The sequence below is a fragment of the Odontesthes bonariensis genome, chromosome 23 (genome assembly GCF_027942865.1).
Source record: "Odontesthes bonariensis isolate fOdoBon6 chromosome 23, fOdoBon6.hap1, whole genome shotgun sequence".
Taxonomy (NCBI): domain Eukaryota; kingdom Metazoa; phylum Chordata; class Actinopteri; order Atheriniformes; family Atherinopsidae; genus Odontesthes; species Odontesthes bonariensis.
The window spans coordinates 8,868,356-8,893,364 of NC_134528.1; the positions used below are offsets into that span (position 1 = coordinate 8,868,356).

Sequence of the window (25,009 nt, forward strand, 5' to 3'; positions counted from 1 at the left end):
TTTCCCCTTGATTTAAGAGATGCACTCCTTTGCCGTTACTCGTGTTCAGTTTTAGCTGGCTCATGCACGGACGATAGGAAAAAAGGATCGGACCCGTTGTTCAGAGAATAACTGGTGAGCGAGTGCGCATGCTGAGGATTTTTGATGCTTCACATTCTTTTCTGCTTACTCGTTTATTGCTTTACACTCTTGTTGATATTTTGGATAAATTAAAAAACAATTAATATCATCAGTACAAAGATAGTCACAACAAATACACCAAGCTCAATGCGCTCAATGTATTTTTAAAGGTCTCATCCTGTGTGCTATACCCTGGCACCACTCTGGAGTATTTCCAGTGATGAGAAAATGCCTCTTACAGATAATCTGTTGTCTGTTGCATGTATGAAAGGACAACCGGGGACAATGCCCAGACCTGATTCTACAGACATTTTTCAGGAGTCTGTGTGAAAGGCCCACAATCTGTTTATTTCTATTTTTGATTAGTAACTAAACACTAGAAAACTAACAAACTCAACTTAGCGTTATTTATACGGAGCTTTTTCAACCAGTTGAAATGCAACCCAAAGTGTTTTACTGAACAAAGAAACACACACTGAAGAAATAATTTAAAAAAAAAAAAAAAAAGACTAAACATGCTCAAAAACTGTTAAACAATAATAAGAGTATTAGTCCAATTAAAACATAATGAATTAAGCAAAAGCTCTTTCAAAGAGCTATGTTTTTAGCTTAGTCTTAAAAGCAGAAAAGGAGTTTGAACCCTGCATCCGAACAGGGAGCTGGTTCCCATTCAGGTCTGGGAAATTCTGTGAACAACAAACAAGCCGATACTCTGGGGGCTTCGGGCTCTTGTAGGTTGATATGGAACGATGAGATCTTTAAGGCGGTACACAGATCGGTCATAAGAGACTTTGTAGGTGGTAAGAAGAATCTATTATATTCTCTCTTGATGGTACCAGTCAGTATTCTCAAGTTTTAATCAAATTCTTATCATTATATTACAGTTGGATCTGATGGGATACACATGCAAAGCAGCAACTTCTTACCTGTCTGTGGTGTGAGACACAGATCTTCCGTGCTTTCTACTTCCAGGATGAAGAAATTAGGATCCCTTCCACATATTCTGAGGATGTGAAAAAGAGAAACGGATGGTAACTTTGCTACTTACGTTTAAAAAGCAAGCTAAAGGTCTTGCCCCACTGTGACTATGAGAGCTTATGCTCAATCAGCTTTATTAGACATTCAGTAAATAAATACAAAATATCATGAGTAGCATGTCGTGTCATCAGAGAAGCAGTAACACAGCTACGCTAGAGCTGCTAAAGCTAGTATATGTGGCTGTTTAAGGAGGTAAATCTTGCAGCAGTAACAACAAAAAAATACATATATACTCAGTGGAGTAGCTCTAAACCAGTAGCTACAACTTGCATTTGCTGCAGTCGCCAACAGGAAGATGTTAGGAATTCTGCAGCACGCGCTCTCAGGCTAAAAGCCGGTGATCAAGCGCGCGTCGGGCCTCGAGTCATTCAATCTATGTTCACGTAAATGTTTTTCATTGTGGGTCGTTGTCGCCACATGGACTTAAAGATCATTTTCTACCTTGATGTATCCGTTCTTTATTCGGGGGACGCGTGTGCACCGGTTGCGCACATCATGTGGAACATAAAATCGACTTTTCATGTCCGTCTAAGAGTGATTATCATACAACACGCCGGGAACACTTTCCATCATAAAACAGTTAAAAGGTCAACGCCTAACGTTGCCGGTTTGACTACTGTGGTTAGCTAGCTAACGTTAGCCTCTACAATAACACTGGTTGTGTGGCACGAAAGGAAAGGGAAAGCCTGCTGCTAACTAGCCAGCTAGAAGAGTTAGTAGGGTGCGTTCATTTGATGCGCAGGCGCCCCATCCCTCCCGCTGTTATGTAATGCTCTGGCTTCAAAGCAGCCCGTTTAGGCCGACACATTTGATAAGTTACTACACAGTGAGACACGAAACATCTAAAAAAGTCGTATTAAAACCCGCTTCAGCATGCACTACAGAGGGGGACAATCGCTAGTGACGTCATAGCGCGGGGTCAAATCTCTTTAAAAAAAAAAAAAAAAAAAGAATAATAGGTAGTTCAAATTATTCCGTTTCGAGACCTAAAATACTTTATTTGCATGTAAACACGCTCAATAGCAAAAAATAATATTATAAAGTTTCATATAAATTTTGCAATGATTATATGGGGGATTCAGGGGGATCCACACAGTCTCACGGCCGGTTCTTTCGAAGCGACGTTACGGAAATTACAGTTTAACTGTCATTTATTTCTGTAAGCATTGCTACACTATGCTTGGTTTGTTTTAATACATAGTGATATGATGTCCTGCCTTTGTTCGGTGTACCACCAGCAGGTCGTAAACGAAGTCCAAACAAAATATGCGACCAACTCAGTCGCAGTCTGATTGTGCCCTTTCGTCAGTCTCAGCCCCCCTGAAGTTCCCCCATTACTTCCTCCTTGCCCCCCCTCCCTTTCAAGGCCGCCATCTTAAGTTCCCACCTACCTGAAATTTCCGACCGATTTTCTTTTACTAAATTCTCGTTGAAGGAGTCGTCATCCGCGTAAAATCGTACTCAATCCGTGATGCCAGTGATCCAAACTGTCTCCCGGTACCCAACGAGGTATCACTAGGTCTGTGGGAAGAAGTTAAAATACGGACCGGGAGAGACTGGGTTTCGGCGCAGAATGTAGCGGTCGCGGGGAGGAGACTTTACGCAGCGAAATGGTGGAGAACCGCTGCTGACAAAGTACAGAACACACTGAAATCTCGCGAGATATCGTCAAGCGCGCCTCTTGAAATGCGAATATTTCTAATAGCTTGCACGTTATTTGCCGATGTTGGTGAGTCAAGAAGCAAAATTAATATTTTATTTTTTACCACCACTCGTTTACTTGACAATATATAGCAATTCAATCGTACATTTGGCTTTTTTTTTTAAATCGCAACGAGAAATACATATAGTAACATGAACGTGACAGCTCCAAGTAACAATCGTTATTATTACTGGTTGTTGTTGTTCTTGTCTATACAAGTGTATGGTTTTGATTAAATCTTAACTATTTTACCCGCTGAGAAATGTCGATTATGCTACTTTACACACACACACACACACACACATTATATTGAATCTGAGGCATGTTCATTTGCAGGAGTTTAGAGAATAGGGGAAATAAAGTGAAGGATTTTGGTATATTTTCTAAAGATAAGGTTTAGTTGAATGACTTCCCTTACAGTTTGCTTAAATATATATATCTAGAAAAAGCAAAAGAAATATTAAATCCTAGATCTGTCAGGCTGAGTGTTTGTAAACTGTACTATAGAGCTGAAAATTGAATATTTTAGGCAAAAAAAAATAGCCATCAGATAGAAGAAACAAATGTATGGATTAACTGGAATAAAGAGTGATTTACTTTAATTTAGTATTTACTTATAATAAAAGGACTCTGGCTCCAAATTCTTAAAGCTTGAGAACAAAAGACCCACACAACAGAGTAAACAACAATTCATTTAATAATTATTCTTTGTGGTCTCTAGGGGAGGGTTTGAAAGGTATAAAATGGTCATATTAAAATAATCGACCCAGTCTTTTCCCTCTCAGGATACCCACTGTCTAGTTGCCTTTTGACACGTCCTTACATTTTTTTTTTTTTTTCCGGTTCTTCAGCAGATGTCCCACTTATCCATGTATATAACTTACTTTTGTTGATGAAACAACTCGACAGTTTAATGTACAAGGTTCCCATAGTCCTGACAGATAGCACACAACCAGTGACACACAGGCAAACCTCCCTCTCAGCTTAATAGTCGTAGATCAGTTCCTTGAAGAGGCCGGAGGTTGCAATGGATACGGCTTGATGTTCACGAGCATTAGAAGTTTTGTGTGAAGCAAGCCTTCTGCTTTGTCTTGCATTATTTGAGACTTTACTACCTGGGGAGAGAGTGCTGGTTGATACCCGAAACAATGACAAATAACATAACAGTGAATATATTTATTATTATAGAAGATAATTAATGTTAAGAATAATAATTACAAAGGCAACTTCTCTAGACTACTATAATCTGGTCCTGCTCAAATAGTCAAGAGTAGGCTGGGAAACAGTAACAGGAAGCTCTAAAATGCTGTGTGCACTCACACAGTGTAGCACAGTTCATTTCACCATTCATCCTTAGAAAACAAAAACGAGCCAAACGATGTTGAATCTCATAAATCAGTGAAGTTGAGGGTCTAGAGTTAAATTTTTGGGTAAAGCAGGAAACTGAGGTACGATGCTTACTGATCTTAAATGGTCACAGAAGTAATCTGTTTGCAATGACAGACAGAAACAGAGGAGAAAGCACCACTTGACCACTGTATCTCTACAACCCTCGTCCACATTACCTGATTTATATTAAGGAGAGCGTTAAAATATCCCATGTGTTAAACCAAACTGAGGATGAAACCTGGACACTTCCTCAATAAGTACGTCCCTCTGGAAGTTATTTCCAGTCCACCCGAAAAAAAGGCTTCTTCAAAAGCATGGATCGAAAATTCACCTGAAAGATGAAACATCTGTCCTCTGCCTCTTCTTACAGCTCAGCTTTCAAAACTGAGCACTGTAATAACCAACAGCCAATATAAAATAAACAATACACAGAGGATGCACAGAAACCATGTACCTTTAAATTGCACTGATAGAACCATTGGGCATATTCCGAGTCTTGCATTTTCTTCCCTACCATCACCTCCAGCCAGTCAAAGTTGCTCTTTATTTATTCATTTAATCAATCTTCTTCCTTTTTTGTTTCTTGTCTTTTCTTTAATTTGTGTGGGGACTGTAGCTGGTTTGGTTGTGTAACTCAGAAGGCAGGGTTTAGTAGTCTGCAAGAGGAAAATAAGGGGGCAGGTTGAGAGCAGCACAGTGATCCTGACATTTCCCTTAAATCTCCTCCAGTGTCGTCCCTGTACTATCTGGACTCTCCATCTTTGTGGGCGCTGTACAATGCCAGTTCACCTGGCCCTGCAAGTCTTGAACCGCGAGGGGGTGTGGACGACCGGCTGGTTATGGACGGAATGAGTGGAGGCGGCGCCCCCACTGACAGAGCTCCCACCAAGCCTGCAGTGGTCTTTGCAAGGATGCCATTGGGCATGTGGTGTGGGTTCATAGGACCTAAACGAGAGTAGAGGCCTGCGTGGTGCTGGGAAGCAGAGGCTCCTGCAGAGAAATGGTGGGGGAGAAGGCCAGGGTGGAGCTGCTCCAGATGAGCGGCAGTAGCAGCATGAGAGGGGCTTGAGAGGTGAGAGCCATGCGGGAGGTGTGGGTGCATCCCAAAGTAGCGCGCCCGCTCAAAGTCTTCCCTCAAGATCTGGGCTCGCTGCTCCTCATCGATCAACCCTCCACCTGGGGGTCCGAGCTGCGGATGGCGGTCAAAGTGATGGGCCATTAGGCCGAACTCTGGGCGAACAGCAGAGGAAGAAGAGGTAGAAGTTGGAGGCTGTTGAGGGGCCGCTGCCGCCGCCGCCGCAGCTACAGCTGCAGCTCTCTCTGCCTCTATAATGCGCTGTTGTTGGAGCAGCCGAGCCAGGTGGGGGTCAGTTCGCAGGGCAAGGTGTGGATCTGACCGAAGTGCCAAAGCCTCCCTACGATGGTGATGATGCTGCTGAGCTGCCAGCTCCCTCCAGGGGTCCCATGTGAAGCTATGTGGACCTTGGTGTGGTCCTTGTGGATGACCATGGGTAAAACGCTCTCCTCCTGGACCCACAACCAGCCCTGCACCACCCGCTGTACTCCCCAGGTACGCCTCAATCGCTCTAGAGCGTTCAAGCAGGGAAAGGTGTTGGTGGGAAGGAGGGTTTGGATTCGGCGGTGGGAGTTGAACACCGGGAGTGGGAGTCAGTGATAAAGACGAAGAGGAAGGGGTACCAGAACTGTGATGGTGTGGATGGCTGTTGGGGCGGTCATAGCCGTTAGGTGCTGGAGGAGGAAGGGTGATGGGGATGTGCTCCGGCTCCTCCTTCCGCTCCTCTTTGACTTTAACTGGCGGGAGAAGCAGCGGAGGTTTGGAAACGGGTGTTGTGGTGCGGTCCGACTTCTTGGCCTGAGACAAAGAGGCGACAGAGGACGAAGCAGCAGAGGAAGCAGGGAGGTTATTGTCTCTTTGGGAGTGCGAGGGGTCGTTGTGGAGGCCGTGTGCCGTCTGGGCTTGCGAGCGAGGATAAAGGTCCAGAGGAGATGGGGCTGAGCGGTTGGAGGGTGGGGGAGTATTGAGCACAGAAGATGATGAAGACCGTGGTCTGTCCCTGTCTGCTACAAGAGATGAAGAGCCAAGGGAAGGACCCCTTGAGGATAATGTTGGCATTGACCTCTTGTCCCCATCCCTGTCCCGCTCTCTGTCTCTATTTAAGCTGCGTGTCAGGTCCTCAATAGGTCCACAGCTGCCCCCCAGTGCACTGCTGTGGCCATTTATGTGGGAGACAGGGGTGCTACTGCGGGCCTTGAAGGAAGGCGCAACTGGAGACATTCTCACAGGTGGTCGGCCATACAGCATATTGTCTCTGCAAAGCAGAAAGCAAAGCAAAAGATTGAGCCCCTACAATAGTGGTAACTAAGACCAGTCATAGCACTTTTACATGTAAATATTATTATATGTAGATTGTGTGTTAAATAAAATGTAATTTACAATTTTTTTGTGACATGTCACCAAAAATCAGTTCCTTTAAATCTAAAAAGCAAGTTTTTTTTTTTTTATAAAAATCAACTGAGTACCATACCTGTCCTTCTCATCTTTGATGTGGGGCATGTCTCTCCTTTCTCTTTCATCTTTCCCTCGGTCCCTCTCGTCCCTCTTGTCTGCTCCTTTAGCCCAGCTGGGGCCTGGGGGGAACCCAGAGGGGCCACCATGTAGACGGTTCCACGCATCATGATGGTTGGAGGTGGGCAAGCCCCCAACCACACCGGCTGGTGGGTCTTTAGGGCCAAACACAGAGCTCGCTGCAGACGAACAAGACATTTCACAGTTAGCACAAAAAGTTGTGTCGCAGTTACAGCGTAGAGGTAATATGAAAACAAATGTTCACCTTTAGCTTACACATTTAATTCTTCATAAATACATGCTTTACATACAGTTTTGTTGTTAGCATCTAATATGATCCTAGTAAGCATGAGAATCAAAAATCTAAGTCTAATTTCAGCTCAGAGAAGGGTGGTATTGCTCGACTAATCTTCTACAGCAAGTATAAGGAACATCTTTCATGAAAATAAGTTTGTCCTTGCTAAAAAAAATAATAATAATCAGCTTGCAACCCTATAATTGACTCAGTTTAGCACTGGATACTTTCATTAACACCCCCAGCTTAGTCTAGTTGATCAAACACAACTAAACAATGGGACAACTTCCCAACAGATCACACTCGTATTTCCCAATTTGACAGAAAATGTTTAATCCATGCTTTCATCGTTGACTCATATTTGGACTCCGTCCAGTCTTTGTGGCTAGTGGAATTAACGCATACAACCTTGCACTCGTTTATGAATGAAAAACTCCAGCACAGCCACTCAAAATATGTCTCTGTGAAAGTTACAGTTGAGCTGTAGCTGTACTGTGAGACAGGAGAGAAAAACATTAAGAGGGAAGAAAGGCATTGAGTGATAAGAAAACACACGCATCGGGCAGAGTTAAGACAAGATGCGGGGACTGCAAAGATCACTACACTCCCTGGTTTGTTGTGTTTTTTAATCTTGTGTACGATGCAATCTTTTCAATCACGCAAAGTATTTGAAAAGGTTCGTTACTGCGATCCCAAACGATGAGTTGAATTCACAATTTACGTGTCCCCACACTTGCACCGCTGGGATACTAATCCTGCAGCACAAGCTCTCACCCAGATTATTTTTGGCACTCCACACATTGTTTTCTATGAGTTATACACCGATAACAAGATTAGACTTTATAGTCTTATCTTGTACAATCAGTAAACTCAAACTACACATTTCAATCCAGCTTTCTGCAGCAAGAATCTCCACTTTTCTCTGCTTCAACCAGCCAGAAAACGGTGCTCATAATGAACATACACACACAGTCCTCTGAATGTTGTTAACAAGAAAGCCAATTTCTCTTTTCATTATCATAAAAAAGGAGTGAACGACGTCAAGTGTGTGCGATTCTAGTTTTAGCCATCTATACTAAACCTCAGATATGTTTAAATTCCTTCAACAATTCCTCAAAAAGCTGCGCTATCAGCAGTAAAGTCAAAAGGAGGGAAATAGCAGGGTCTTTGTTAAAGCTTTAATATGTACCTATGACTAAAATGATCAGAACCAGACCGCAGTTTCCCACACCAACTGCAGGGGAAGCTAATCGGCTGTGATTAGAAAACTCATCAGAATAACCATGGTGAAGGTTTATCAGTTTCTTTGAGAGATACCACCTTTCAGTTCCTGTTTTCAATCCTACGAACAGTTGACACTTTCCAACTTCACCACATCAGCTGAAAAGCTCTCGAATGCGAGTACGAGGAAGAAAAAGCTCATTTTGTATATATCCCTTTACCAGGTTCATAGATTTAACCTTCACCTTCAATTCCAATGCTTTTTATGATTAAGACGTGTTATTCTATAACTTTTTACAACAGCCATATCATCTGTAAAACCCTGTTTTGCTAAGTAGGAGATTTCATGGTGTTTAGTCTGCTTTTTCTGATAACAAGCGGCAACAATCTCATCCTCATTTCTTATTAGCAGAGCAGACGTGTCCGTTTAACCGTACACTCCCATTTAACTGGGGTTAGGGGTCGGGTTAATGAGCTATAGAACAAAAATATCATGTATAGATGAGAACAGTGGCTACTTTTTGCCCAAATTTTCTCATCTTTCCTTTGAACAAACAACAAAAAAAAAAGTTGGTTTTCTTCACACCAGTAACAACACACACCATCCTGAATTAGCCCTTAAATAGACAGTTCTTCCATGACAGCATGGCTTAAAGGATCGGTTTGGATTTTTTTTAAGTCTGCCTTAATGCAATTCTCACAATGCCACATCTATGTTGACTTTAATCATTCCTCCAGTCCACACGGACCATCAACTGATCCCTCACAACTGAGCCAGGCAGCGAGACGTCACACTGCAGTGAGTCACCCTGGTTGGCGGGTGTGGGATGCCATTCATACACTAACTTAAAGCATCTTTGGAATATCCAGTCACACAAATGTTTAGGCACGTACACAAAAGAAGAAGTTAAATATATCAAGAAATGTTAGTGAAGGTGAGGCGTTTAGGTCATGTATCCATTCCTCTTTTGATAGGTGGACATTTCTGATAATGCTCCGATGATTTCCCACAATTCAGTGCGCCATGCCATCAGTTGCCAAGTTCGCTAATGTAAAATATTTAGCTGAAGTAAAAAAAATATTGTCAGCAGCCTGTGTTAGCCAAATGGATAAAAGTTTCCTTATTTTATTCTTCTTGTCGGGAGTTGAGATACCTTCCAACGGTTTTATCAAAGTTTATTGATGCACAACAGCAACAATGGTTGATTTCTACTTCTGCTTTGTGCTGTGGGTAAGGCATAGATGCACAGATAACACTCATATACTCATATAACCTCCCACGACAAAGACGACACCAATATACTGTTGCTATATACTGGTATACTACTACTGCTAGTGTATTTGGCAAAAGCGATAGCTGGCTTTCTGCCACTGTAGCCTTGTGCCTTCTCTCATTTTCATACAGTCAACCAACAAAATTACTCACTCCCCACTGCAGTAGTAGTTGAATAATTTTGCTGACAACTGTGGCGACTCAGATCCCCGTAGACTATGTTCCATTCAGTAAAAGTAACAGCTACCCCTCTATTGTTTACTCTAACATGAGCTTTGCTTGTACTCAAGGAAATGAAGTCCAGTCCGGTCACCACTGCTCTGTTTCTCATTGTCTGAAGAGTTGCACACAAACAACACTGCTACCACCAGCACTTGAATATAAATGTGAAACAACAACTCAGGTCCCGTGTGCAGGTCACAGTGCAGCTTGTACACAAACGCATAAAATCAAGTTTAACACCACCTCCAGGGAAGAGCTGTCCGTTTGGTTTGACCACATGAGCCTTTTTCTATAGGTTTCATCTGAACGTTAGCATTGCATTTTTGCACCGACTGCAGATTTTTGCCCATTTCTTGGGAATCTCCTCATGGCTAGTGTACAGGTAAGGAATGATTACAGTGACCAATAAGGCTCACAATTTAAAGCAGGACAGCTTAGGTGGGGGGCGACAATGCTGAGAAGCCAGGCAAAGACACTGAAACTCATCTCAGAAGATATTGTTACGTCCTGCACTTCACTGGACAGGCAAATACACACAGTTCCTGTAAATATATTTACCAATTCTTCAGTGTTTAATACACCGATCAATACGAAGGGCATATGGGACTTACCAATAAATACATAAGATCATATATGTCGTACATCTTAACATAGTGCACTCATCCAAAAATTCAGCTACATCCAGTTCAGACTTGGGATTAAAAATAAATTACAAGGTTGGACCACGATGCTTGTTCAGACATGAAACTGGCGTGCTCCCGAAGATTAGCGGTAGAACAACCGAAAGGAGTGCTGAGAAAAAAAAACCTTTGTGTTGTGAACGGCTGTGAGTGTTTAGGTGTTTGGTGAGCGTGGATCAATGAGTCCAGCTGCACTAGATCGCGTCCACACCAAGGAAGCCATGTTGTTTCTCTCCCACTTATGCTCAACATATATATATGGCAAGTACAGCCAGATCAAGAGAGATTTTAAAAATCAGAACCGATCCTTTAAGCCTTGTTTCAGGAGTGAAGTTACTGTAAAACTGACCCAGAGTTGGGCTGCCAAGCCCTCCAAAGGCACCAGAACCAAGGGCTCCCAGTGGAGTAAAGGGAGGGGATCGGCCATATGGATCTATAAAACAATGTAAACATCAGAAATACTGCGTAGATACAAACTTTCATAGAATCATCATCGACGTAAACAGTTACCAAAGCTATACCAATAAATTAAAAACGGAGACTTTGCTTTATTCTTTCATTTGAGGTCCAATTGAAATGTAGAAATATTACACCTAAATTCTACACTTACCCAAATGTGCAGTTGGTGGAAGGAAAGAGGAGTGTGGCGCTGACTGAGACATAAAAGGCGCTGAAGATGGATTGACTGCTCCTGAGGGAAGGGGGGGAAAAAGGCTTAAGCAAGAAAACATAACACCCAACTCAAGCACTGCTTCAACAGCCGTCGAGGTAGTCGAGAATACACAGCACAGACAACTTGAATACAAAGTGGTGAATTAATAATTACTCAAACAAATCTTAATTTTGCACATTAATATCCATTTCTAATATACATCTTTTTTTTTTTCCATGCACCTGTGGCTGAGAACAGACTGGGAGGCCTGGTCATGTCATGAGTGGGAGGCATGGCTCCTCCCATGGGCCCCAGTTGGCCCAGTCCACCAGCTCCACCAGGAAAACGGGCCAGGAGGTCACTACGAAAGTCCAACTTGTGAGGATCAGCCTGCATCAGCTGAAAAACGTGCAGAACAGTTAGTGTGGCGTACACAGTGGTCACGAAGATTCCCAATTTATCAGTTTATTCTCCCAGTATAGCAATAAAAATGTTGATAACACTGACCTTTACTTTCTTCTGATGACTTAGAATCATCCAGGCCACATATACATGCATAGCACACCATTTTCCCGGTTTCTGCAAAGCACACAAATCAGATGGGTTTACTGTGCTATTCCATAAATATTACATGTTCGATTTTAAAGCCTTTGCACACAGAGTCAGATGTTCTTCCTGTAGTTCAGAAATATCTTGTCTGGCCTCTATACAAGGTTGGGGTTTTGCAGCTGGAGATGCGGTTACTCGCTATGACCCAGTATGGTTTTGGGTATACACACAGAGTAGAAAACACACAAGTAGAAACACAGGAAAAGAACAACCACGTATATTATGCACAGGACAATTTCTGGGTCCCAAATATCTAACTGGGTGTGCAAGGGCAGAAGATAGACCAGTAGCAGTCAAGATTACAAGTGAGAATAGTGCAAAGAGTGAGTGAAGCAGTGAGACAGTAATAACAGGCTGAAGGGCTTAAAGGAGCCAAGGGATTCAAAACATCTGTTTTTGCTTACATTACTGATTTTCAACGATGTCCCAAATGGATCAGTTAGCTATAAGAGAACAGAATTGCAAAACCACTTTTAATTCAACATATCTCACTCTTTAAGAAGCCACAGTTTTGCACTCTTTACTGCACTGACCAGGCCCATGTTGCAGCACATCTTAGCCTACACTAGCAATGCATATTAGTATATTTAAAGACAAACTTTAGGATGGCATATGTCCAGTTAAGCATATTGTGCTTACCCTGGGGTCTTTGGGCTGCAGGTGGTGAGGCACAACCCCAAGTCGTGCCGATATATCAGGACCCGTTCCCTGAGGGACAAGAGGCTGTCACACACAGCACAACACATGAGCCACAACCTACTGATCTACAAGCCTACAAGTAAATAACATCTGACATCATCAGTACTCCTTGGTGAACTCTTAATGCCTGCAACGTCGACTGCCATAAAGCATGTTTCAGCTTTTCAGTTTGAGAAAACAAATCAAGATAATGCAGGGTAACATGAAATACCTTGTAGAACCTTGAGTTGTTCCTCACCTTTGGCTGAAATGCTCCTTGTAAAGAGCTGAAAGGCCCGGTGGGAGGAATCACAGGCTGAATACTCGGCACTGAGGGTGGTGGGTATTGTGGGAAGAACTGACACAGAAAGACAAACAGCTTAGTGATCATCAAAGAGCTAAAGGGTCAATTAAAGCAATACTATGTAACATTTCTACCTTAAATTAACAGCTTGAAAAAATTGTGCGGCTAGAATGAGTTTTAATATTACGATTGGCCTGTGTCCTAGGCCCTTCGGGGGTCTGAGTTGGAAAAACTGCGCTATGTAACTTTGCTGGACCGGCCCGGTAGCGGCCCGGGAGCTGAGCGGAAGTACTTCGACTTGCTTTCTGGCACACCTACCGCAAAAACAAATAGACCCCTCTCACGCTCCCAGGTACATCTGATTACTCTTACCTTCTCGGTCGACATAGCTTGCACCTTCTGACTCCTCGCCGGTTCGTCAACAAACGTGAAACGTGAAAGCGAAAGGGTGTTGTATTTACGACAGTGTAACCGTACATTACCTCCAAGCCTGTAGGGGGAGCTCCATAGTGGGCTTTTTGAGAAGTTACATTGTATTGCTTTAAGACACCAGTTTGTGAACTTAAACTATCTTCTGTTTGAAGACTTGTTGTTTTGTCACTTATCACCAGCAAGATGATCGGTAACATTATACAGGATACTTACAGGATGTCGGTACAGCCCCTCCATTTTGCCTGGGTACTTATCAAACTGAGAGACAGAAGCATTGAACGGGTTAAAACTTAAATAATAAACTGAATGCGGTCAGCATTCCAGCCACACCGGAATGTCTAGTACAACACAGATGTTCAGCACAACCGCAGAGTGTCTCACCAGAGGCGGTGCAGTAGCTGTGGGGTGGAGGAAGGGCGTGAAGTGTTGGTGCGTGTGCGTGTGCTGGTGCTGGTGGTTGTGCTGATGGAACTGGAAGGCCAGTGGCTGGATGCTTGTCTGGTTCTGAGATGACCGGCCTGAAGAGCCCGATGCAGAGCCCGATGCCGACGGACCACCAGGAGTGGAGCGGCCTGCTGCTGTTGCGTTATTTTCAGCCCCCGGGACGCTGCGTCTGCCCTCACGCTCTGGTGAATAGAAGTGGGAGTTTAGGTCTTGAGGCAGCAATTCTTGGTGTGTGTACGATCAATGGTTGAAAATATAACCAGACATCAAATTTACTGAACAGATTGGCTGTGAAAATGAACTAAAATCACACCACATGCCAGAAGATGAAACATTACAGGCTTAAGACAAATACAATTCTGATAGTTTTTAAATCAGCCATCTATAGACTTAAAGAACAAGATGCATGTGCAGTTTCTGCTTTGCACAAAGAATGCAATACCTTCTGTGCAGAAATAACAAGATGTCGCTACATTATCATTCTACTTCCTCAATGCTCTAGACAAACCCAGACAACCACAAGAGGAAGTCTGGGTTTGGGTTCTTTTTGGAAACATATTAGTCATCCTGTTCCCATTAACAAACGAAACAGCCCAACTGATTCTAGCTGCAGTGAAAAGTAACATTTCTGATCAATCTAGCTGCCGTCGCTGAATGGGCAGTACCTTGAAGTAGAGGTGGAGGAGGAGGCAGACCAGGTGAGGATGTGAACAAGGCCCCGGAGCTGGCTCGGGAAGGTGGTCGGTGGGGTCCTGAGGATCCTGAGCCCCGACTGTACGGCAGAGACACACTAGTGGAAGGAGTTGGTGGGCGCATAGAGGATAAGGAAGACGCAACAGATGAAGCAGATGATGGCGGTTTGACCGGGGTGCTGCTCCTGAGAAGAACAAGATCCAAAGCATAGAACATGAACGTCCACCATTTACAGAACAGCGGGACACAAACTGATTAATCTACTCGCAAGAAACAGACCTGGCTTTGTAGATGGAGTGGGATTGTCCAGGCAAAGAGAGGAAGGACTTGGGTTTGGAAAGTGGTGGGCTGTTGTTGCGGTGGCTGCCGTTGCCGTTGACTGGGCTGGGCCGGGGTACCACTCCTGTGGCTGTGACCTCGGAGTGGGAGGGGAGGCAAGAGAAGGAGGCGGAAGAGGTAGAAGAAGAAACAGAGTCTTGGAAGTGCGGCTCCAAGCTTTTCTCCTGACTTCGCTCCAGGCCAGATATCCGTGGGGTCACCATTAACCATGAGACCCCGCCTAAACGGGCCGGTAGAGACGGGCAACTTTTACTCATGGACGTGCTCATGTTTGAAGGGGCAGGATCCACAACTGGGAGAAAAAAAAAAAGAAAAAAAAAAGAGCATTGGTCAGCAGATATTATACATAATTGATCATATTTGGACAATCCAAGCTAATTGCAACAGCACCACTGGGCTTTTGGACTCTTTCCGCCACTCAGTTACGGGGTACGTTGGTGTGATTTCCGACTGTTCCTTTAAACTGTGCATGATCAGCTCTCCCCTTTACTGCCATCCAGTCTATTTCAGGATGCAGTTTAAGATCTTATTACTTATCTTTAAGAGTCTCAATGGTATGACGCCTCCCGCTGAACTTCTACAACCTCAAACTCCAGTCAGAGCACTAAGGTGTGTTGATAGACTCAGATCTGACTTTCAGCAGCCACATCAAAGCTGTCACCAAGGCAGCTTTTTACCACCTCAGAAATATCAACAGAATTAAAGGTTTGCTCTCCCAAACAGACCAGGAGAAACTCATCCATGCATTCATCTCCAGTAGACTCGATTACTGTAATGCTCTTTTAACTGGACTTCCCAAAAAGAGCATTAAACATCTGCAGCTCATCCAGAACGCTGCTGCTGGAGTTTTAACCCGGACTAAGAGATCTGAACACATCACAGCAGCTTTAAAATCTTTACTCTGGCTTCCAGTCAGTCACAGAATAATGAATTTAAAAGCCTGCTGATGGTTTACAAATCCCAAAACGGTTTAGGCCCAAAATACATCTGTGATATGTTCAGAGAATATAAAGCCAGCAGAGCTCTTAGATCCAAGGACTCAGGTCAGCTGGTCCAGTCCAGAGTCCAGACTAAACATGGAGAAGCAGCATTTAGCTGTTATGCTGCAAACAAGTGGAACAAACTGCCAGTGGAGATTAAACTTTCACCAAATGTAGACATTTTTAAATCCAGGTTAAAGACATTTCTGTTCTCATGTGTCTATGCATGAAATATCTTTTAACGTATCTAGACAGTTGTCTGTTTTTAAATTCATTTAAATTAGTGATGCTCCGATCGATCGGCTGCCGATCATGATCGGCCGATAATGCCCAAAATAGCCTGATCGGCGATCAGAAAAATATGCCGATCAAAAAACCGATCACGTGACGTAAATTACTAGCTTTTTTTTTTTTTTTTGACGTAAATTACTAGCGACCACTTTCTAATGTGGTACGTGACGTGTGTACAGAACCGAACAGGCAAAACCTCTACAGTGCATCTCAACAACATGACCTCTCTTGTCTGGAATTTCTTCAAAGTGTGTCAGAAAGATGTGAAACTTACTGCGGTCACGCCATCTGCGCTTCGGAGAGGCACGGTCGCGCTAGCTACACTTGAAAATCGAGTGCCCGTTTACATTGCGTCGTACGGTAAAGCGTGTGAGCGATTTATGGTGCATTCAAGTGCACCCCGTAAACTCAGAAATCTATATCGAAGTTATATTTTTCATTTGTTGGAATACATACACCTGTCATTACTTGGTTGTTTTTTTTTACTACATTCTTTTTAATGATTAAAACGAAATGATAGAACAAAATTATTGAAGCATATTCAGAATCAAACTAATTTCTGCATAGTCAGATTTGAAAACTTAATTTAGAACCAAATCAAAATGTTCTCTGCCGACTCCACCAGATTCTTGTTCTACATGTCCCCAGCTACCTCTGTGGTGATTTTCAAGTCATTTAACTGCATCATTGTTTAATAATATGATGTTGAAATCATACCCAATGAATGGTGTATATGGGCAGATTAAAATATTAATAGAAAATAAAAAAAAACCATTGTTTTCTGCAAACTTCACCAGATTCATGTTCTACAATGTCCCCAGCTACCTCTGGTGGTTTAATTTCTATAAATGGTGCACTCTCTGCTAGATGAAAAGCATGGAAATGTCAGATTCCTTCCGTGATCGGCAATCGGGCAGATCATGATTTTGGTGATCGGTGATCGGTCCAAAAAATGCTGATCGGAGCATCACTAATTTAAATGATTTTATTTGTTTCTCTTTATATTCTTTTATGTATTTTTAATGCTTCTTGCACTCCCTGCTGCAATGCTTTTATTTTATGTAAAGCACTTTGAACTGTTTGTACATGAAATGTGCTATATAAATAAATTTGATTTGATATGATAAGGTCTACAAACCAATTATTCTTGAACGTTAAAAGATCGGGGCTAAAAAAACCACGGGTAATAGAGCCTTTTTGGTAGTGGCTGATAATCCGTGGAGCAGCCTACCTTTTCACATATAAGCTGCCCAGGCCATTGATCATTTTAAACACTGCTGAAAACCCATTTCTTTTCACTGGCTCGCTGTGCTGTTAGAGCAGGATATCTTGTTTTTTTTGTTTGTTTTTTTAAATCAAACATCCAGTTTTATTCTATTTTAATTCATTTTAGTCCAGTTTTATTTTTTGATGATGTTTTATTGTTTTATTGCTGATTTTAGTTGATATTTATTGCTGACTTAGAGACTGTTGATGATATTTACACTGGCATAGCTGTGTTCAACTGAGGATGTTTGAAACGCACCATAGAAATAAACTTTGATGAATGCAACTGTGTGTGATGAACATGACTTCCTGTATGAGTTCCACGCAGTATCTCGTTTATAATCCTCCAGGTTTTGTAAAACATAAGCTCCTAATATAATCATACTTAATCACCAAACAGTCCCTGAACCTGGATAAGCTGCAAAAAAAAAGGTTGAAAGGACTCAGTTTACTTTTTATCCCCCAGGTTAAGCTGACCTAAAACACTAAGCAAAGACTATCAAATAATGCTGATACCTTTGAAAGTTTCTTTATGGAAATTGAAATATAAGACTCTGAACTAAAAACTGGATAGGCCTGAAAGGACTTCTCATGTCACAGAAATACATAAGTACATAAAGCCAGTTCATGCTTTCTGCCTCCACAGGGGTACGCTTTGGGGTAAATTTCATCATCTGCCATGAAGGTCAACGTTGAACCTTCTTAAACGATTGTGTGCACGTGCCAGGAGAAGAAAAACAATAGTTACTAGCAGCGTTTCCATCCAATTGCAAAGTTAACCTGAAGCAAACTTTCCAATCTCTAGAAAAGGGGGATTCTGAATCTTTTATATATTTTATATGGTGCGATAATAATAATAATAATAATAATAATAATAATAGTATAGGCTGTGTGGTGACATCAGAAAGTAGCGGTTTGCTTCTGTGACAGACGGCTGACAGACGACCGCTGAACAGAATTAAAACTTTGAGGAAGAAGACACAAATAAACACATCACCTAGACATGAAAATTTGAGTGTGTGTATAGAAAGTCGCTTCACTTGGGCCCGTTATCTTGTCACAGTGTATTCTCTAGAAGTAGGAACAGCCATCATTCAAGCAACACATTCACAAAACCTCTTTACGGCTTTTACGTTTATTCATTTATGTGTCTATTTTCCTCTGCAAGCACAGGACGTCCTCTTCTTGTATTAGCAGTTTTGCCATTTTTCTTTCTACCGTGCATAAATGCACAGTGCTGGCATTAGACTCGGACTAAATTGTGGCATGCATGGAATCACATACTAATGTATAAAATAAAAAGCAGCCTGTTCATGCAAAAACCAGGAAGTGGCCTCAAGCCACCACAAACAAAACCTAATTCATCTGTAACACCAAACATTTAAACTTCTGTTCCATTTAGAAACTTCACTGCATGTGCTCATTTCCTCCGAATTCTCTCATTTTAAGAGCCAGTTTGATTATTCAGTTTAAATATGTCTTTTTGAATACAAATTTCACAATACAAAAAAGAAAAAAAAGTTGTGGCCTTTTCCCCTAGTTTTGGATAAGATCTAAATATAACCTCACGGTGGCCATGGACTGACATCTCAGGATATCCTCATGAATGTGAAGAAGCAAATAAAGTCTCAAACCTTTTCTAGTGCTGACTGTGAACACCGGATCCATCTCATTGTCAGAGGCCTACAAAGGAATACAAAACAATTCATTAGAATGATGTTTTAGCTCGAAGAAAGTCAACTTGAAATGTCTTTAATCTTATCAGTAACATTAGTTTAATAAGCAAACAGTACACACCTTGTCTCCAGCATCACTCTCAGTGTCACACTGAAAGAAGACAGAGGGGAAAAAAAACAATGATATTAATATCTATGAGAAAATGCAAATGTATATAAACTCACTGAACTACAACATGAGAACAGAAACTTACAATGTAGCCAGTCTCCAAATGGGAACCCTAGAAAGAAAAAGAATAAATGTGGTTATTGTTATCTGATCATTTACTGGGAGTCCACTTAAAAAAGGAAATGTCTTGCTTGGTTGTGATGATTCACCCCACACCAAGTAGCAAAGGTGTGTAACTGTGAACCAGTTTTTCTTGCCGTGAACAGCAGGATGTACGAGTCATTACCTCCACACAACAGTAAACATAGCCGTTTGATTAAGAATTATCTCAACATCAAACCTGACAAGCGTCTGTAAAAAAAAAAAATCAGCCAAAATATCAAAACCCAGCAGAGTCATTATCTATGGCTTCACCTCGATCTTCCTCCTCTTATTTTTATTCTTGTTCCAGCAGCTGCTGGAGTAGCTGTGTGGGGCTCCTTCCTCCGGCTCAGACAGCGGGCCTCCACCGTTCTCCTCTGGCCCTCGTTTCCCCTTGATCCTCCTTCCAAGCATATCAGTGCGCTGAGTGGGCTTCAGAGAACAGTCCATCTGATGAGAAGCGACAACAAGCACATTTTAAACGTCTACAAATGCCATGAACGTGTATGTCGGAGGCCACAGGTGTATTCATATTTGAATGTTGGTAAAAGTCTTGACACTTCAGCCGTTTTTGTGAAAACGTTTACATGCATTATGCCAAGTTTAACTACAGTTATAGCTGGACTACTGTCTTTATCCAAGTATACAAGAATAGGAGGGGAATCAATCTATTGACCAAAGTCCGACTCAGCTACAATAAGCGGGAATATGCCCCCTTACAGCTCGTTAGTCCTGAGCTTTTTACACTTACAGACCAAATCAATTTTGCTTGTGATAAATAAGTTCATATAACATGTTTACATATATTTCAAAAGAACAGTTTTAGTCAAACTTACACAATTATCTTTTTCTAACATGATGTAAACACGCTGATTGTTTTGCTGCAGCGCTGTATTTATTTAGTTTTATTATAAAAACTAAATTTATCAGAAATATACATTATAAAAAAAAGACTACTCAAGCCTTTATTCAAGGTCTCCAACACATTCCCATCTTCATGACCATTAATGTTCCCACCCATGAAAAGCTAGAAATTATATTACAAAAAGCAAAAGGTGTATTTTTCACCACAAAATAATTTCCTTTTTAATCTTGCTCTGATGAAGTACTGGATAGTATTAGCTCTCAAAGCACCCCGAAGTTACAACACAAAATGTTTAAAAATGTATAAATTAAAAGAAGGACGAACACATTTTTATTGAGCTGCTGTGCTGACAGACTTAAGCCCTCGGTGATGAGTTTGTGAGCAGATGCTCCTTGGCTTTAAAAGCCAAAAAATGTTTTAAAAAAAGCAATGATTTACAAATAGAAAAGTCTTCAAACCCCAAAAACAGTTACAGTGCGACACTGTGTTCTTTCAAGTTTAATTTATCTATAACTTTAACTCCATTTCCAAAGGAAAAGATAAAACTGATTTAAAGTAAAGAAATGTAAAAACGTTACATGTTGTCATATTCTCGTTTGTGAGCTTGCCCCATTGGATGTTTCAAACCTGTAGGGAAACAGCTTAGTCAGTGCAATGGACGGACCATTTGTCCTGGATTTTTGCTAAATAACTGCCAACTCAAAATAATTGAGTTAATACAGCTAATAAATTCAGGTAGGACATTTATAGTGAAAAATTTACCAAACTGTATACAGCAGTAAATTTCAGCTTGTCTTAGAGAGCAACCAATCGGCGATCATGAGTCACTGATTCATTTGACTGTAAAATCTCGTTGCCCAGGAGATTAGTGGGTCAGGTTGAGTGTCCATTCCTGTGAGTGGGCAGCGTTACAACCTAACCTGTAGATTAACCTTTAATGCAGATTTACTAACATCAGAGATTATTTTTCAATCTACCACACTGTAGGTTGTAGCACACATTAGCCTTAAGTAATTACATACATAATGAATTTGTGATTACGATGTGCAAAAGCTTGTGATGCACAGTGGGAGCTCATTTCGCTCTTTAATTTCCTGCCCTGTTATGAAAGATAGACGACTGACTTGAGTTATTAAACAAAAATATTATGGAGAGAGCCCTAATCCTTGTAAGATGATGCAAAGAGATCAGTCAAAGAGTAATGCACAGTAACTCTCCTTCTTTGATTTACTAAAAAGCTATTAAGCAGCTCATCAACACTTCCCAGAAATAGAGCATGAATAATTTAACCCATCACAGGGATGTCTTGAGATTCGCATGTCTTGAGTGGATTGTTTTCTCTGCGGCCTTTCACACCTTCGGCTGGGGAAAACAAGGCATAATTTGACTGATGAAGAGGGCAAAGGGCAAAACAGTCATCTTTGGAACTGACTGCACTTAACAGCTTATCACTTCAAATAAATAAGGAGAGAAGTGTCCCCACTGTCTGCCTGCCACACCACATCACAAGGTGATCAATCAGTGTGTTCAGTGTGATTAATGTTAGCTCGTGGTGTGTGTGTGTAAAAATGCCAAATTAAGACATTTACCTCCAGTGCTTCCAAGCTGATAAAGCTCGCAATAGCGAAGCCATCAATGATGTCTTCCTCGCAGGACACAGACTCCCTTTTCCTCCGACGTGGAGGCCTGTGTCTCCCAAAACCGGGCCGGCATTCTCTCCCACCGGGACCCAGAACACTCTTTGTGCCACAAGCCTCTCGATCGGAGCCCGAGGACAGGGATGTGGCCCGCTCTTCGGCCAGGTCCACTCTCCTCCGCCGCTCCCTGTCTCGCTGTGAACGGGATCGTCGACTCCGTCTTTCATTGCTTCGACTCGGGCCCTCCATGTTCAGACGCCACCTCCCTTTATAATTCCAATGGGACCAAAGGCACTTTATTCAAGTCCCGGTCCGGTAAAAAAGCACCGAACCGCAAAGGAAAAAACACCACCACACAGCCCCTCACAGGGAGCCCCTGTCAAAATGGCGTTAATGGAACCAGTGGCTATTATTTACCGTCCTCTGACAACAGTCTGTTGGCATCGGTGCCTTTCTTTCGGCGAAATTTGAGTGTCATTTCAATTAATCTGAACACGTACTTAAATCCACAAGGGAATTTTAAACATCCAAAATAAAACACAGATGTCAGGGCATAGCTGATCGTATCTACTAGAAAGCTAATATCAGCTAGTTAGCAAGAACCGAGATCCACAGAAGTTAGTAGCATGTAAACAAAAAAAAGACAAGTCTTGGTGTGTAACAGAGCAGGCTAAAGTGCCTATATGTGGGACCCAAAATAAAAATCACGCCAGTGTTGGTATTCCTCAAAACAACATACTAGGATTTTCTTATTTCTGCAAACGCTGACAAATATATTAGAAACACGATACGGTTAGCTAGTTAGCAAGGCCAACAACCTATTTATCTGACATTAACACAGCGGTGTCCGTCGTGGTTTTTCATATTAATGTGAACTTGATCGTGTTAATGTTGACAGCTACAATAGATCACACCTAATCCCGGCAGTAAAAAGAGCTGTCTAGCTTATTTTAGGTAGTAAGGCTACTGCTAGTTGACGTTAGGTCAGTGTTGACTTCAGCCAATTAGCTCATTCCGATAGCATGTACAAGGCTAACGTAATATATTACATTTTATTCTGACAGCGGCCTAAAAAATATGACGATATTCTTATAAGATATCCGGAAAAACTAACGACAATGTAGCAGATTGACAAAATAGCTAATACCCCGCAGAAAAGAGAACGAAATTTCCTCCTGTCGAAATGTTGATGGCCGATGATGATGATGGTTGAATTCGCATCACATCAAAAGAAAGACGTAACGTTAGCACTGTGGCTAGCTAGCTTTAGCAAATCCAGCTGTTAGCTAGCTAAGCCACACGCAGAAATCCCTCAAATTGTAAAGGAAGCAGGAACAACACATAATATATTTTAGAAATGCGAATCAGCCAGAGAATAATAAAACTTCGCTTCATCACACAAAGGTCTCATTTAGTTGTTCCTCTTCCATAAAAAAAAAAAAAAAAAAAATTAAGGCCCAAATTTCAAAGCCTCGGAGTCGATTTCCAGGGTGTCGTCGACCGAGCCCCCGTCGGGCTGGGAAGCTCCTTCATGCAGCTTGTGTAATCCAATGTTTAGAAGAAGTTGGACCATTTGCCGTCGTTTCCGGTCAGCGCTTTCTAAATCTCACCGAATCCAGAGAGCAAATGTGAACAGAGAGAATCTGAACGGCTCCACTGCTGCCCCCTCATAAGTTTCCACTGAATTGGAAATTAATCGTGAAAATGAGGGAGACACAACCCTTGTCAGCCAAGCAGTGCATTGTGTGCGCCGCTCTTCTTCCTCAGTCATCGGGCTGTCTGGTTGGAGTTTTGATTGTGGGTACTGCCACCAAGTGGAAACTGTACGTCCCGTCAAAAATGTCTGGATATTATGGTTTTTTATTAGGTTATTATAAAAACACGAGGACCAGAGGTGTAATACAAGGGATGTGTAAGAAATTTGCATTGTTTTTTTTTTTGTCTGATTTACATTAACTGAGTAAACATGTGTTTAACCCATTGATTTCTTTCCTTGAATACGGGATACCCATGATAAATTGACACTTAACACTTATCTAAACATTTTTTTGCAGACCCGTCACACACATCTACATACATCGAACAAATAATTAGGGCACATGTTAGATTTGCTAAATAGAATGATGTTTTCTCAACATAAATGTCTTAAGTTGAGGGTTTGTTAACATACATTTATTGAGTTTAACAATCCCAAACTCAATATATTCATGTTCAGCAAAAATATCTCTATTTGGTCACACTAATATGTGTCCTATTATGGCAACAGCTCTCCCATATTGTAGCAGGATGGCAGTGGGCCCTGGAAAAACTTGCCTCCAAACGCCTTTAGTACCAATCTGATCTGATGGCATCTGTGGGAAGTCGTCCCAATCCATAAAGATCCCACCCCACAACCCACTGGGCCCAAAGAATCTAGTGATAAAAAAAACAGTGCCAGACACTCCAGGACACCTACAGATGTTCTTTGTCCATGCCCTGACTTGCCAGAACTCTCTTTGACAGCATGAGAGAGACTCACTCAACATAATCTGAGTGGTCATAATGTTATGGCTGACTGGCGCGTGTGTGTATATATATATATATATATATATAGTATCTGATCCTCTCAGCCGTGAAGTGATAGTCAAGCCACCAGAGATAATATGAAGAGTTGGTACTAGAAAGCCATGTGGGTCAATAACAGTAATGTAAATGTGCAGTGATCAACAACACAAATGTGAGATGAACAATACACTTTAAAAAATGTCTATTCCAATTGAAGATAAAAATCTATATAAATAAATACTAGTGAAGTTGGATAAAGATGTTGTAGCCAGTAACTGATGGTCCAGCATGGTGCTTAACAGTAAAAAGTGAAAAGCATAATGACCACTGTGGCAAAATAGAAATAAACGTCCACACAATCACAAATTAAATAACTGGCTGACAGTCAAAACTGGTGAATTACATGGCAACAATACCTGACATCCATCCAGAGTGTCCATAAAAGTCCAATAAAATAGTTTCCCTGTAACAGCTACATTGGAAATAGCAAACCTTTGTGTCTGAGTGACTTGATGTGATTCATACAGTCCAGGGATAAATTCTTCTCCATTGGCATACAGTCTTAAAGTATCTTGATAAAATCCAATCCATTAGCAGTTTCTAAACTCACAATGTTTTAACATGTAGGGCTGAATGCTTTGCGATTCTGTAGTTCCATTGATTTACATTTACCATTTATCTATATGTCCTCTAGAACTAGGATGAGGAACAAGTTGGTCTCTCTGATTTCTCTCACACAACAATGATGTTTATGGTCATATG

At 41.7% G+C, this 25,009-nt stretch overlaps 2 protein-coding genes across 6 annotated transcripts in view; both read right to left on the reverse strand.

Annotated features, from left to right (window-relative positions):
- The window catches only part of srcap (Snf2-related CREBBP activator protein), a 36,576-nt gene extending 33,792 nt beyond the window's left edge, over nucleotides 1–2,784 (reverse strand). For 2 of the 3 annotated variants that reach the window (XM_075458276.1, XM_075458274.1), the window contains exons 1-2: nucleotides 2,550–2,784; nucleotides 1,047–1,123 (exon numbers count right to left, since the gene is read on the reverse strand). The gene's annotated coding sequence lies outside the window, so the exon portion shown is untranslated. Of the gene's footprint in view, nucleotides 1–1,046; nucleotides 1,124–1,599; nucleotides 2,038–2,549 lie in introns of those variants that run through there. The other variant, XM_075458275.1, reaches the window with a different exon arrangement.
- A 755-nt stretch (nucleotides 2,785–3,539) lies between these two features.
- fbrs (fibrosin) lies at nucleotides 3,540–23,470 on the reverse strand. Of its 3 annotated transcripts, none has more exons than XM_075457904.1 (18): nucleotides 21,656–23,470; nucleotides 19,475–19,651; nucleotides 19,146–19,172; nucleotides 19,013–19,042; nucleotides 18,850–18,898; nucleotides 14,619–14,970; nucleotides 14,312–14,523; nucleotides 13,584–13,828; nucleotides 13,416–13,460; nucleotides 12,726–12,824; nucleotides 12,428–12,496; nucleotides 12,193–12,231; nucleotides 11,687–11,758; nucleotides 11,422–11,578; nucleotides 11,138–11,218; nucleotides 10,877–10,960; nucleotides 6,796–7,015; nucleotides 3,540–6,579 (listed from the first exon to the last, which is right to left on the reverse strand). In XM_075457904.1, the coding sequence occupies exons 1-18, from the start codon at nucleotides 21,950–21,952 to the stop codon at nucleotides 4,992–4,994; spliced, it is 3,843 nt and encodes a 1,280-aa protein (XP_075314019.1). In that variant the 5' UTR covers nucleotides 21,953–23,470; the 3' UTR covers nucleotides 3,540–4,991. The 3 variants fall into 3 exon arrangements, with proteins under 3 accessions (XP_075314019.1, XP_075314018.1, XP_075314020.1); XM_075457903.1 differs by having other exon boundaries at nucleotides 12,428–12,511; XM_075457905.1 differs by lacking the exon at nucleotides 12,193–12,231 and having other exon boundaries at nucleotides 12,428–12,511.
- Nucleotides 23,471–25,009: the final 1,539 nt, after the last annotated feature.